Here is a 15,294-nt window from a genome sequence, read left to right on the forward strand (position 1 = left end):
AACCACATACAGCTATTTATATTTAAAATTAAAATAATAAAAAATTCAGTTCCTTTGTCATATTAGATACATTTAAAATGTTCAGTAGCAATGCGTGACTACTGGCTACTATGTTGGATAATGCAGTTATACAGCATTTCCATTATCACAGAAAAGTACCACTGGACAGAGGCATTCCCTAGACATAGAGCTCCATTTGGTGTGGTTGGCTTCCTCCTCCGACAAAGGAAGACTCCCATTGTCTCATCTGACTAGAAGACTGACTAATCCTGTAGTCACAAATGCGATGAATCTTCCTTTGGGTATGAACTTCATCATACTTAGAATAGGCTGGATTGTTTTGTGCCTACTTCTTAATAAATTTTATAAAGTGAAAAAAAAATTGCTGAAAAGAGGAACCTAAACATAACATTAGATGAGATGGTTAAAGAAACTATGGAATACCTACTTGATGGAATATCTACTTAATGGATACTCAACAGACTATTAAGTAGATAGTAAAAGGAATATATTTTAGAAAATTTTAAAAATAAAAATAATTTTGAATTTTTTAATAAAAGCATTATACTATGGCAATATGGAAAAATTTACAGACTATGAAGAGAAAAAAGAATACAAAATAGAATGAGCACAATTACAGCTTAAAAATATATATCCATGTTAAAAAAAGCAAAACACCTAAGATACTGAATTTTTAAACTAAAGTAATATTTTCCTTTGCTCTAAAGTTTCACATACAGTATGCACAGTTTTAAAATACCGTATTCAGAAGTTATCTGGCTTTGGGGCGCCTGGGTGGCTCAGTCGTTAAGCGTCTGCCTTAGGCTCAGGTCATGATCCCAGGGTCCTGGGATCGAGCCCCGCATCAGGCTTCCTGCTTGGCGGGAAGCCTGCTTCTCCCTCTCCCACTCCCCCTGCTTGTGTTCCCTCTCTCCCTGTGTCTCTGTCAAATAAATAAATAAAATCTTTTAAAAAAAAAGAAGTTATCTGGCTTTCAAATGAAAAGAGGACACGAAGGGGTTTTGTGGTAGGCAAGGATTACTGCCACTGAAGGTACACTAATGACATTTGTTCAAGAAGAAAGGAATTTTCGGGCGCCTGGGTGGCTTAGTCGTTAAGCGTCTACTTTCGGCTCAGGTCATGATCCCGGGGTCCTGGGGTCGAGTCCCGCATCGGGCTCCCTGCTCGGCGGGAAGCCTGCTTCTCCCTCTGCCACTCCCCCTGCTTGTGTTCCTGCTCTCGCTGTCTCTCTCTGTGTCAAATAAATAAATAAAACCTTTAAAAAAAAAAAAAAGAAAGGAATTTTCATTTTCTTTTGGGAGGGGTGGGGGGAAAAGAGAGAGAGAGCGTGAGAGAGGGGCAGAAGGAGAGGGAGAGAGAGAATCTTAAGCAGACTCCACACTCAGTGCAGAGCCCTGAGCGGGGCTAGATCTCACAACCCTGAGATCACGACCTAAGCCAAAACCAAGTGTCAGATGCTTAACCAACTGGGCCACCCAGGCACCCCTGGAATTTTCATTTTCTATCAATGTATTACTTACTGTGCATTTTCCTGATACTTTCGGGTAACACAGTCTTCTCTTTGCAAAACATGTAAAAATCTATTACGTGCTACATGGCATCTGGCAATGCATTTGTGCATATCTTGTGGCTTTACATTAAATGTCTCGGTAGAACGTATACAAGAATCTACATGGAAAACAAATGAGATCATAGAAATTATCAAATATCAAACATCAAATATGTGAAAATAATTTTAAGAGATTAACAACTCATACAACTAACAACTCCTTAAAAACTGATACGCCACATAAACAGATACAACTAATTTTAACAAAAGCAAGGAAACCTATTTTTAAGTAGGCAACTAAAAAACGGTATCTGAAGTTGTTTTACGTAATTAAAAACTGTGAAGTCTATCTGCTCCAAATAATTCTTATTATCAAAGCTTGATATATCCATGAACAAATACATGGTTATACGCAAGCAACTTAACAGGATCTTTTCACAAAAAAGGAAGAAAATCAATTAAAAGAGATAAGGTGAGATCACAACACCTCCTTTGCTGCCATCATTTTATTTTTCTATCTAGTAAGACCAATAGGACAACCAAACAAAACCACTCTCCACTTCTCAAGTAATTCTTGCCTGTGTTACTAATGATTAAAGCAGACCCTGACAACAATCCATCCAAACGTTTCAGAGTCCACATTTTTAGCTGTAATAAATCCTACTTTAAGATGGCTCAATACAGGGGCACGTGGGTGGCTCAGTCGTTAAGCGTCTCCCTTCGGCTCAGGCCCTGAACCCAGGGTCCTGGGATCGAGCCCCGCATCGGGCTCCCTGCTCAGCGGAAAGCCTGCTTCTCCCTCTGCCACTCCCCTGGCTTGTGTTCCTGCTCTCACTATCTGTCAAATAAATTAATAAAATCTTTAAAAAAAAAAAAAAAAAGATAGCTCAATACAATAAAGACTGATATTCTGGAAAACAGGGACCACTCCACTGCACTTAACATTACTAATCCAGGGGCGCCTGGGTGGCTCAGTCGTTAAGCGTCTGCCTTCAGCTCAGGTCATGATCCCAGGGTCCTGGGTTCAAGCCCCACATCGGGCTCCCTGCTCCGCAGGAAGCCTGCTTCTCCCTCTGCCTCGCTCCCCCTGCTTGTGTTCCTGCTCTCGCTATCTCTCTGTCAAATAAATAAATAAATAAAATCTTAAAAAAAAAAAAAAAAAAAAAACATTACTAATCCAGGTCCCAGTGCTACCCCCAAAGAAACCACAAATTCTAAATATTTAACCGGGGAGGAGTTCACTGAATGTAGAAGTAATCTAGAGACTAAACATGTTGACCGGAATTGTTTTAAATCAGAAATAGGAAATAGGACAACCCATGCTTAGGAACCTTATGCACAGGGTGCCTGGGTGGCTCAGTCATTAAGCGTCTGCCTTCGGCTCAGGTCATGATCCCAGGGTCCTGGGATCGAGCCCCCACATCGGGTTCCCTGCTCAGCGGGAAGCCTGCTTCGCCTTCTCCCACTCCCCCTGCTTGTGTTCCTGATCTCGCTATCTCTCTCTGTCAAATAAATAAATAAAATAAAATCTTAAAAAAAAAAAGCAGCCTTAAACACAACAAACTCTTGCTAAATCCAAACATACATATTTCATATAAAATACTTTGGGCTACGTGTAATTGGAGTAGACCATCTTTGGAAAGAAAAACTGGTAACAATGCTTATGTTGCATTAAATTTTAAATATGCAAATACTTATACAGCAAGATCACATGTATAAGTTTTTAAAAATCATGCACATGGGGCGCCTGGGTGGCTCAGTCATTAAGTGGCTGCCTTCGGCTCAGGTCATGATCCCAGGGTCCTGCGATCGAGCCCCACACTGGGCTCCCTGCTCAGCAGGAAGCCTGCTTCTCCCGCTTCCACTCCCCCTGCTTGCATTCCCTCTCCCGCTGTCTCTCTGTCAAATAAATAAATAAAAATCTTAAAAAAAAAAAAAATCATGCACAGAATATAAACTGGAAAAAAATGTTTACATATCACATCATAGAGAAAGGATAGTAATAAATAAGAGCTCCTATAAATGAAAAAAGCAATAACTTAGGAGAAAAATGGACAATTATGAATATAGAGTACAAAAAAAAAAATTGCTCTTAAATATATGAACAATTTTCATTACAACTAAATAAGAAAAATACAAATTAAAACCACCCTGAGATTCCACTTTAACCTAAATTAAAAAGATAAAAATGTCTGACCACACACAATGTTGTGGACCCTTTGGGAAAACAGAAATTCTCCATACACTGGTGATAGAGGTATAAACTGTCCAATATCTACAGAAAATACTCTGATAAAAACTAGCAAATTACAATGCACAATTCCTTTGACCAAGCAAATAGTCTTCAGGAATTACATATACACACACACACACACCCCATATATACATATACGTGTGTGTGTATCTATGTGTGTATATATATATGGTGTGTATGTGTGTATGTATGTAATGTATATATGTGTACATATATATGTATATATACTTGAACACACAAAGTCATATATATATATAAAGCTTATCACTGTAGCATTGTATTTGTAACAAAAAAAAAAAAAAAAGTGGGGGAGGAAGCCAAATGTTGGTCAACAAAAGACTGGTTAAAAAAAACCTATTATGGTTGAGGACCCGGACTGAGGGATGAAAATAGGTATACCTGGAAGAAGATTTTATAAAGTTGTTTTTTTTTTTTTATTTGACAGAGAGACACAGCAAGAGAGGGAACACAAGCAGGGGAAGTGGGAAAGGGAGAAGCAGGCTTCCCGCCTAGCAGGGAGCCTGATGTGGGGCTCGATCCCAGGACCTTGGGATCATGACCTGAGCCGAAGGCAGATGCTTAACAACTGAGCCACCCAGGCGCCCCTGGAAGAAGATTTTAAAATCAGTTTCTCTTCAAATCATCTTCTTTCACACCACCTAATAAGCATCTTGATTCACCATGGCGTTAGCAGCAGTAAAATGGGCAATATCAAACAGAACTATCTGGAAACATTTATTTCCAATTCAAAACTGAGCTTTACATTGTGTTTGTCATAAATCTACATATTCTTCTCTATCAGAGGACTATAACTGCAAAGTAGAGCTTGCTTTGACATCGGATGGCAGGACAATAGTAGGCTACCACCCTTCTGTGGACATTCCATATGAACATACAAAACCTATTCCTCGGCCAGATCCTGTGCATAATAATGAAGAAACACATGACCAAGTGCTGAAAACCAGATTAGAAGGAAAAAATGAGCAATTTGAGCAAGGACCCATGACAGAACAACTTAGCAAAATGTTCCTTACTACTAAGCACCACCAGTATCCTCATGGACAGTATCATAGACGTCGTAGGAAACTGGATCCTCCAAAAGACAGATGATACTGAGGTTTTCAGGAATCAAAAAGATGTTATCTTGGGGCACCTGGGTGGCTCAGTCATTAAGTGTCTGCCTTCGGCTCAGGTCATGATCCCAGGATCCTGGGATCGAGCCCCACACATCGGGCTCCCTGCTTGGCGGGAAGCCTGCTTCTCCCTCTCCCACTTCCCCTGCTTGTGTTCCCTCTCTCGCTGTGTCTCTCTCTGTCAAATAAATAAATAAAATATTAAAAAAAAAACCTATTATGGTATATCCATTTAAATACGTAGTTCTAAAGACAGAGAAGAAGCTCTCTGAACTAATATGAGATGATCTCCAATATATACTGTTGTGTGAAAAACACAAGAATCAAAACCCAATGTATGTCACCATTTAAGGTTAAAAAAAAAGAATATATATAGATAAATAGATTTGCCTGTATTCTTTTTTTTTTTTTAAAGATTTTATTTATTTATTTGAGAGAGAGAGAACGAGAGACAGAGAGCAGGAGAGGGAGGAGGGTCAGAGGGAGGAGAAGCAGACTCCCCGCCGAGCAGGGAGCCCGATGCAGGACTCGATCCCGGGACTCCAGGATCATGACCTGAGCCGAAGGCAGACGCTTAACCATCTGAGCCACCCAGGCGCCCCTGCCTGTATTCTTGATTACACTGGTTGTTTCCATAAAGGGAAGTTAGGTGGAGAATTTTTTCACTTCTTGATTTTTGAATCATGAAAAATATTACTTACTTAAAATAATAAATATGTATAGATATAGTATGTGCAGGAAAAAAAAAAAAAAACTAAAAGAAAATACACCAAAATGTCAGCAATGGTTGCTTCTAGAAATTGGAAGATGGATGGGGCTTTACTGCATCAACTCTTCTGTATTTGCCTATCCATGTTTTACTAGCATAAACCAATCAAACAAAATAGCATATTCAATAAACTACAAAGAGCATTCTTTTAAGTCTCAGCTTAAAAATCAAATACTTTGTTTCTATGAATTAGGAAACAGATCAAACCCCTTTGAAACAGCAATTTCTAACAAAAAAATTCCAACACACTGACAGTAGCCTAAGTAAACCTAACACAACATTTAATACAATGTATTAGATGCAAACTATAACCTGCAAGTCTAATTTAATTTAGCCCTCTGGCCAGTTTTGTGAGGTCAGCAAGTTAGGAATGCTTTCCATGGTTTTAAAGGGTTATATTTAAAAAAAAAAAAAAAAAAAAACCCACAAAGAGGTATATGTGAAAGAGACCCTATATAGTCCACAAAGCCTAAAATATTTACTATCTGACCTTATATAGAAAATGTTTCCCACCCCTGTATTAGAACATAATAAAATTATCTGAATAGTTACTTACGTTCATTAGAGGCTTTCAAACTACAGTTCCAGTAGAATATTAACTATTACCTTGTGAGGTAATTTAATGTTTTTATCTTACCTTGCTTTATTAAAATCTCTTTATGAATTACAAATCGTGAAAAACAGTAAAAATTTAAAACTCAAAACAAAAAAATTCCTATTAAAAATTTAACTTACTTTTAGAATGGGTTTTTATATATTTTATTGCAACAAATCTTGCAAAATGATACATCAGATGAATAAACTTAGGACCACCAGGAGAAAGAAATAGGGACCCAACAACTTGAGGAAAGCTACTTCCACATTCCACCTATGAAAAAAAGAAATCAGATGATTTGAAGATCTTATCAATAATAACCTTCTCAGTAATAACCATAATTCCAGGGCATCCCAGCTGCACAGATGGTTAGTTATCTCTCGGGTTTTGGCTCAGATCATGATCTCAGGGTCAGGAGATCGAGTCCTGCTTCCGGCTCTGCGCTCAGCAAAGTCTGCTTAAAATATCTCTCTCCCTCTTCCTCTCCTCCCCCTACCCCATGCCTCACACATGCTCTCTCTCAAATAAATAATAAATCTTTAAAAATAATAATAATAAATAAATAAAATCTTTAAAAAAAAAATAAAAATAAAAATAATAATAATAGCCATAATTCCTATGTAGGATTATTCCATTTGAACCAGAAGTGGAATATTTGAATCTTTCTAAACTTTTAGTGGACTTGGTCACAAAAAAGTAATTATAATAGGGGCACCTGGGTGGCTCAGATGGTTAAGCATCTGCCTTCAGCTTGGGTCATGATCCCAGGGTCCTGGATCGAGCCCCCCATTGGGCTCCTGGCTCAGTAGGGAGTCTGCTTCTCCCTCTCCCTCTGCCTCTCCCCCTGCTTATGCTCTCTCTCTCTATCTCTGTGTCTCAAATGAATAAATAAAATCTTTAAAATATATATATAATAATAATAATAATAATATAAAGCCACAGTTATTGATACTATATGGGGACACAAGCTAAAGTATTCTATCATCAAAAAAGTTTTCTTTAGGGGCGCCTGGGTGGCTCAGTCGTTAAGCATCTGCCTTCGGCTCAGGTCATGATCCCGGGGTCCTGGGATCGAGCCTCGCATCGGGCTCCCTGCTCCGCGGGGAGCCTGCTTCTCCCTCTCTCGCTTCCCCTGCTTGTGTTCCCTCTCTCACTGTGTCTCTCTCTGTCAAATAAATAAATAAAATTAAAAAAAAAAAAAGTTTTCCTTAAACAAAAACTATGACATAAACCCCCAAGAACTCAAAACCTATTTCCAATGCATCTTAGGCAGCAAAGATGGTTTCCTAGAAATAGGCAGAATCCTAACCAAAAACCATCAAAAATATTATTGTAACAAATAGTTCCTTGCTATTATACTGTTAGCATAAAAGCATTAAAAAGTTTTCACCTCCAAAAAATTAATGTACAATTATACTTCAATAAAGCCAAAAATAAAATTTGATGTAGTTTTTAACTTCAAGTTTACATCTTCCAGAAAGAGAATACTTACAGAAATCTTTTTTAACCATTCATAGCAATGTTTCCGGAATTCAGTGTCACTCTTTTGGTCAAATGGAGGCCAACAAAGCCTTAAAAACAGATATAAAAGCATTAGAATTATGAACAAAAAAACTCAGCAAAATTTTTAGATGTGAAACTTATGTCCTATACTAGAAACATTAATGCTAAATGAACCAAGGCTAACATTTGTAGATTTCAACTAAAGAAGGACACCAACCTGTGAGAAACTGGGTCTTTTTCTTTATAAATTACTAAAAGGTTGAGTTCAGTTTACCACAAATCATCAGTGTATAATATGTTAAATGAAGGAACGAATCACCATTAAAATTACTACAAATCAGCTAAAGAAGACAACACTCTCAGTGGATTCACTGGACTAATGCAAAAAGATGGTATAAATAAATTAGTATGTTAAGCCTGGGGAAAAAAAAGAGAGAAAGAGAGAAACATAAATGGCTGCACAGGAAGAGCACAGAAGGAATGACGTGAGAGCTTCGAACTCCTAGAGATAACCCATATCATAGTCAGTGTGTGCTACAGTTTTGTCGATAGACAACATATAAAATGATTAAAAAGGAAAGTTTTGCCTCTGTTTTAGTCAAAAATAATAGACTTAAAATTTACCTATTGTTTCCCCTGATAAATTTTTATTCTGAGGCATAATTATTTGTTTAGGGCCCCATTTTTTAATATTTCTACGTCATAACATACATTCTATAGTCATATAAAAAATTAAGTATGCATGGAAAAAAAGGACTAAAAGGCTGGAATGTCAATAGTGGTATTTTCTGATTGGTGAGTTTAGGAATGATATTTACTTCCTTTTTTTTTTGTTTTTTTAAAGATTTTATTTATTTGAGAGAGAGAGACAGCGAGAGAGGGAACACAAGCAGGGGGAGTGGGAGAGGGAGAAGCAGGCTTCCCGCTGAGCAGGGAGCCTGATGCGGGGCTCAATCCCAGGACCCTGGGATCATGACCCGAGCTGAAGTGAGACGCTTAACGACTGAGCCACCCAGGCGTCCCTATTTACTTCCTTCTTTACATCTTTCTGTATTTCCTGAATTACTTAAAATGAACTGTATTTTGTTTATAATCAGAAAAAGGGAAAAAAGATGAGAAAATCAATTCTTATTTGGGCAGAGTAAGTCCTATAGCTTAATAATAGAGATTTCCAAAAAAGATGTTTTAAATACACATGTTCTCCTGGTCACTCATAGCTTTAACTGGACACAAAATATTAAGAATAAATTATCAAAAATAACAATGCCTAAACAATGCATTTACTTGTTACTTTTCTTTGGTTTTTAAGATTTACTTATTTTTAGAGACAGCGCAAGTGGGGGGAAGGGCAGAGGGAGAAGGAAAGAATCCTCAAGCAGACCCTGTTTGTTTGTTTTTTAAGGGTTTTTTTTGTTTTTGTTTTTTTTAATTTGACAGAGAGAGAGAAGTGAGAGAGGGAACACAAGCAGGGGGAGTGGGAGAGGGAGAAGCAGGCTTCCTGTTGAGCAGGGAGCCTGATGCAGGGAGCCCAATGCGGGCTCGATCCCAGGACACTGGGATCATGACCTGAGCCGAAGGCAGACGCTTAACGACTGAGCCACCCAGGCGCCCCTGACCCTGTGCTTTTCTATTTAAGAGGATAATAGCACAATATAAATATTAAAACAAATTTTAACACTTTTTCTGGTGGTAGAAGCCCAAAATCACATGCAAAATAACTTGGAACCAAGGTTTAGTGGTATTCATGTTTTTATCTCCTCCTTTGACTATTTAATACTCAACAGTATCTAACATTAGACTAAACTTAATAGGAATGATTTTCACCTACAGCACTTGACACTTTTACGTATCACTGACAAAAATAAGGATTTAGAGACACCTAAAAAGTAAAAATAGACAAAACAAGTAACATTGCCTACAGGAAAAGGAGTAAGGCAGGGGGCAATCAGCAAAAAACAAAAAAAAAAGTAATGCAAAACTACATAGATAGATTGGTACCAATTAACTGTTCTGCCTAATAATTGTGACTAAGAAGAACGTTAGGAACTAATTTTATAAAACAAAAGTCTTATCTATAAAATAATCAATGATTTTAAAATATATGATTTTAAGATAAGTACCAAAGAAAAATCACTCAGATTTACAAAGGTTAAACACTAAATTTGTAAGACTCAAACCTGACTATTGTGACATCCATTCATACTAGTGAAAGGTCAAAGCTGAAATTCTGGCTTATATCAGAGCATACTCCCTTTTCAAATTTGAAAATGACTACTTACAAAAGAAAATAAAATAATTTGACTCACTTGAAAACTTCTTTAGTGAGAGACTGGTCCAGTGTTTGAAACAAAAAATAAGAAACGATTTGAAAGGCATCACGGTTCAACTTGTCAAACATGTTCCTAGTAGTTTAAAAAGAAATAGAAGCAGGGAAAACAAAAAGGAAAATGGTTAATAAAACTAAACAGCATCAAAAGCTGTGTAAGAGTTAACACAAATTAGTATTTTTCATTCTCTTCAAGAGGTCAAAGCAAATTACTTTTTTATTCATGTACATTTTTACAAATCATTAGGAAAAACAATAAGCTTTTATTTTCTGATTCCAGTAATACTGATCAAACAGAAAACTGGGAGAACCTCCTTTATCACAATGAGAACATTCTACAAAAAGAAAAGGAAAACCTAATTAGGTGGAGAGAAAACCGTGGCCTATGATATGCTAAAGATGATACAAACCAACATTTACCAAATAACAATAAAAATAGCTACCAATAGTTTATCATTTCCCAGCTATTATTTTAAGCCTTTTACAGGCAATAACTCATCTACTCTTCACCACAATCATGAAGTTAAATACTGTGCTAGCTGCTTTACTATGGATTATTCTAATGGCATCAGATTGTAGTTTAATTATTCTCATTATACAGGTGAGAAATTTTTAAATTTAGAGAGGTTAGATAATTTGCCAAAACTATCCAAAATCATATAATTGGGAAGTGGAAGAGCAGTGATTTGAACTATGTCATCTGACCCCAGAGTCCAGGGTCTTTACCATTACATTTTAACCCCAGAACCACCCCTATATAATGTAATTCTACCAACTCTTTTAAAGTTTTGATTGTTCCGATTTTCCTAACTAATCAAGACAAGCCTAAAAAAATACAATTATGTTAAAAATAACAGCAACAACAACAAACTAAACCTTATAAGAAATACTACACAGCTATAAGGAATCAAGAGTTAACCTAAGGGCGAGAGTCATCAGCCACTGTTCTAAGATGGATGTCCACTCCTCACACCCCTGTGTCTGGTAAGACAGAAAATTCAGGCTTCAGGGACTGCCAGAGCCTGGAGGAGGAGAGTTTTCTGAACTTCATCTACAGCAATAACCTGCTGATGAAAAGGATCCACCTCAAGATATCATGTTCTGCTGCATGGCCCACCTGCAGGATTTTAAGCTACACTTTGGCAATTCCCAAGGCAAAACAAGTCAAACTTGGCACAGAGATACAGCCACCATTTTTTCAAAGTCCTGGCAGTGAAGTATGAGTAGTGGTAGGGGAAATGGAAAAAAAAAAAGCAATTTAAGTTCTCTGTATAAGTGAAAAGGGGATAAAAATGGAGCAAAGATCCCAAAAGAAGTTAAAAGTTTACACTCAAGAAGGAAAAGAAATAACCTGTCAAAGTTATCAGATAAAAAACTGTAACAGCCCTCCCCCATTACTCTAGTATAAAAAGGTCACCTGCATGGGTGCAAAACAGAATAGTTCACCACTGGAGTATCAAAAGAAGTTAAAAGAAGCAAATAACTATAAAGAAAAGGTCTCAGAAGAAACTGAGGACATTATCAAAAAGAGCGGGGGGAAGCTCATTAGAACATAATAGAATATATCTAAGGATATTCTCTCAATGTGCTAATATAAAATATTTTTAATACTTAGAACAGAGATCTGAGATATTTCCATGTTCAGTACATTTTCAACAATTATCTGTAGGGATAGCTCAATTGGGTGATTCCTCATTTTCAGACTCTAAAAAGAAACTGGCTTAGGAGTTAGACAATTAAAAAAGGATCTGTAAGGCACTGGAATGCACAACAAAATATAGGGGAGTACTCCTTTGAACAGATGAAGCTTTGTTCTCAAGTTGAAAAAAAAGAGTTAAGATTAAAGTTCCCATGCTTATCCATAAGTCAAACAACTCCTGTCCCTGAAATGTTTCTATTCCTCAACAAACACAAAGGAAGATCCTTCCTTCTTATCATCTCTGAAGCCTGATATTTTTTCACATAGCATCCTGTTGTCTTCGCTTTGACACTTACTACAATTTTTAATAAGGTATTTGTTGAAGGTTTGTTCAGCCGCCAGACTGAAGTCCTGCAAGGGGAAAGTTTATGTCCATTCTGTTCACCACTGCGTACCCAAATTATATATATGTTAATTTAAAAATCTAAAAAAGAATTAAGTAAATTTGACAATACATTCATGCCTGAAGCATTTTAAAGAGGACACCTGTTTCAAAATGATAGATCCCTCCCAACAACCCAATGAAATGACTCTAAGGGATAATCTATGACAGTGCTGGGGAGGAGGGAGCCCAGCACTTAACAGATTTTAACTAATTTTCAAAGGCAGAAAACAGACTGCATTGGAGAGAAAACTCAAGTTGCTAAACACTGGACAGAAGGATGCAATGACAATGGTAAGCATTCTCAGTGGAAGCCTGGAGAAGCTTCAAGCTTCTCTGCCAGTACAGAGAAAATGAAACTATACTGTGGGCAATTAAATGATGTGAAATAACTGGACTATTTATTAATACATATAAATATAAATTAATTATATACATATATACATATAAATATAAATTAATTATAATTTTATAAATGCTATCCATTGGTTGTCAATTTTTAGAATAGGCTTTTAGACAAAGCACTTCTACATGTAAATAATAACTTCTAAACAAATAGTTAACTAGTAAAACTTAATTATGGCTCTAACCAAAAAAAAAAAAAGGGGCTCTAACTTTTGACAGTAAAACAGCATACATTTTTTTTTTTAAGATTTATTTATTTATTTGAGAGAGTGAGAATGAGAGAGAGAGAGAGTACATGAGATGGGGGAGGGTTAGAGGGAGAAGCAGGCTCCTCACCGAGCAGGGAGCCCAATGTGGGACTCGATCCAGGGACTCCAGGATCATGACCTGAGCCGAAGGCAGTCGCTCAACCAACTGAGCCACTCAGGCGCCCAAAACAGCATACATTTGAAAAAAGTCAAGAAGAAGGTAGGGGAGGGCAGGGAAGTGTGGGTGAGCTAATGAATTATCTTATAAATAACAGCTTCTTTCATTGTGAAATTACACAGTGGGGAATGACGAGATCCTTTGATACATCAAGAAATAGACGTCTAGGGGCGCCTGGGTGGCTCAGTTGGTTAAGCGACTGCCTGCGGCTCAGGTCATGATCCTGGAGTCCCGGGATCGAGTCCCGCATCGGGCTCCCTGCTCGGCGGGGAGCCTGCTTCTGCCTCTGGCCCTCCCCCCTCTCATGTGCTCTCTCTCTCTCATTCTCTCTTTCTCAAATAAATAAATAAAATCTTAAAAAAAAAAAAAGAAATAGACGTCTAAGCACGTTATTAGAACAGTGCTACTTGAAGAACTGAAATAATCAGAAAAGTCAAAAGACGGAGAACAGGAAATAGCCTATGTATCTCAAATTTCTCTTGGGCTATAGCGGGAAAGATAATACTCCCTAAGCTGATAAGTTTAGATACATAAATACATACAAGTATCTAAATTTATGATCATAACTATTATATTAGTGACAAAGCAAGAAGGGATTTTTACTTTCCATCTTAATACCCTTTTCTACTATTTTTTTCTGAACTACGGAATGGCTCAGTTTGCTAATTCAAAAAGTAAAAACTGTGAACTAGAGAACCACCACCTTGAAAGGCTCCTTGAGTCCTAAAGCCGTTCACATCCTTCCACGACTAACTCGCCATCCCTCCCTGGACTTCACAGACCACCCAGCATCACCACTAAAGCAGGACTAAGCTGTCCCTCCAGTCTTGCCCGAATTGCAGACACGACCCCTTACAAAGCGTTCCCGGCACGGTTCCGTGATTGATACCGTTCCTGCCACCAGGCTGGCAGCCACAAGAAGCAAGGGCTTTGTAGCCAGTGCTGGCACACAATAACCGTTGGACTACTTGATTCATCACCCTGCGAGGTCCGCGAAAGGGTGGGTCACAGCAGCGCGGCCCCGCTCGGATTCCCCCGCCCCATCAGCACGGGTTCCTTACACTCCGAGGTGCGTGTGCGCCACGATCTTTCCGCAGGCAGTGGTGGCCGGGCCTGGCTCGAAACCGAGCGCCTGCAGATACATCCAGAGATGCTGCTTCTCGAAAGAGGTGACCCAGACCGAGCTCATCTTCGCCGTTAGGCAGTATCACTGCAAAGGAAGTAAGCACAGGCCCAAACGACTCAGAGGGCCTTCAGGCTCCCTCCCTACGGGCAGCCTGAGGTAGCGGTGGCCCCTCCATTGCCACCACCTGTTCCTCTCTCGCCCGCAGCCATATCGCCTCAAATGGCCGTAAAGTCTCAGGGAAACGGAGCCTTTAACGGTACTACGGTACAGCTGCCTAAGCGAAGCCTACAAAAGCAAGACTCCCGCGCGTCCGGAAAAGCGGTAAGCGCCGGCGCTGCCTGGCTTCCGGTGGAGGAGGGACTTCTACGGCCGACTATATTTCCCGCCATGCAATGCACCCTGTTCTCCATCTCTTCCCGTCAGGCCCAGCCGAAAAACTACAAAACCCACAGTGCATTGCGTTGCCAGCAAACTCTTTTGCGCTTGCGTAACTTTAAGCACTCTCTTGCTGGAGGCCGTCGGTTTCGCGCTTTCTGATGTCTTGTGTCTGTGGTTCCTTGTGCTCCTATAGGTCGATTTCGTCAGATAAAAAAATGTAGCTTTAGGACTGTGGCTCGGTGTAGTAGAAAAAGCATTGGGTTCCATCCTAACCTGTCTCAGTAGCTGTGAGATGTAACGACATCTAACCACTAAGCCCCAGGTCTGTATAATAAAATCTTGTATGCCCTCAAATGCTGGATGTTCCTTTCATCTTCATGCTGTAAGTAATCTGGCTCTCCCCTAAGCAAACAACTTCCCCCTGCAGCCCTCTCCACTGACGACTGTTTTCTCTCTCGCACCCCATACACAACAGGGCCTGGAAATGGGGTAGGTAGCCTACGCATTTCTCATTGCCACTTCTGGCAATTACTGCTTCCCTAAAACCAGCTCCTTTGAATTTTATGTTTTCACCCACAACTCTTGCTTTCGGAGGTTATGTATTAAGATTTGGTGCTGGACCTCATTTTCGGAAGATTTAGACTTAATTGTTTCTCCATAATTCCTCTTAGGGTAATTTTTGGTGATTTCCATATCCATAGGTGACATTTCAATGCCCTGGCCTCTCA

At 38.8% G+C, this 15,294-nt stretch overlaps 1 protein-coding gene and 2 pseudogenes across 3 annotated transcripts in view; 2 read left to right on the forward strand and 1 right to left on the reverse strand.

Moving 5' to 3' along the window:
- Positions 1–14,493, reverse strand: part of HAUS6 (HAUS augmin like complex subunit 6) — a 49,939-nt gene extending 35,446 nt beyond the window's left edge. Inside the window, exons 1-5 of one of the 3 annotated variants that reach the window (XM_045882468.3) lie at positions 14,124–14,493; positions 10,131–10,226; positions 7,814–7,892; positions 6,462–6,594; positions 1,542–1,689 (exon numbers count right to left, since the gene is read on the reverse strand). In XM_045882468.3, coding sequence (XP_045738424.1) covers positions 1,542–1,689; positions 6,462–6,594; positions 7,814–7,892; positions 10,131–10,226; positions 14,124–14,251 — 584 coding nt within the window. In that variant the 5' untranslated portion in view covers positions 14,252–14,493. Of the gene's footprint in view, positions 1–1,541; positions 1,690–6,461; positions 6,595–7,813; positions 7,893–10,130; positions 10,227–14,123 lie in introns of those variants that run through there. The other 2 variants (XM_045882467.3, XM_064579398.1) reach the window with 2 other exon arrangements.
- Positions 4,435–4,965, forward strand: LOC123849672 (large ribosomal subunit protein mL42-like; annotated as a pseudogene).
- LOC123850203 (gamma-glutamylcyclotransferase-like) lies at positions 11,107–11,706 on the forward strand (annotated as a pseudogene).
- Positions 14,494–15,294: the final 801 nt, after the last annotated feature.

Source organism: Mirounga angustirostris, unplaced genomic scaffold, assembly GCF_029215605.1.
Source record: "Mirounga angustirostris isolate CCGP_5_RB_7025 unplaced genomic scaffold, mMirAng1.0.hap1 SCAF_15, whole genome shotgun sequence".
NCBI lineage: Eukaryota > Metazoa > Chordata > Mammalia > Carnivora > Phocidae > Mirounga > Mirounga angustirostris.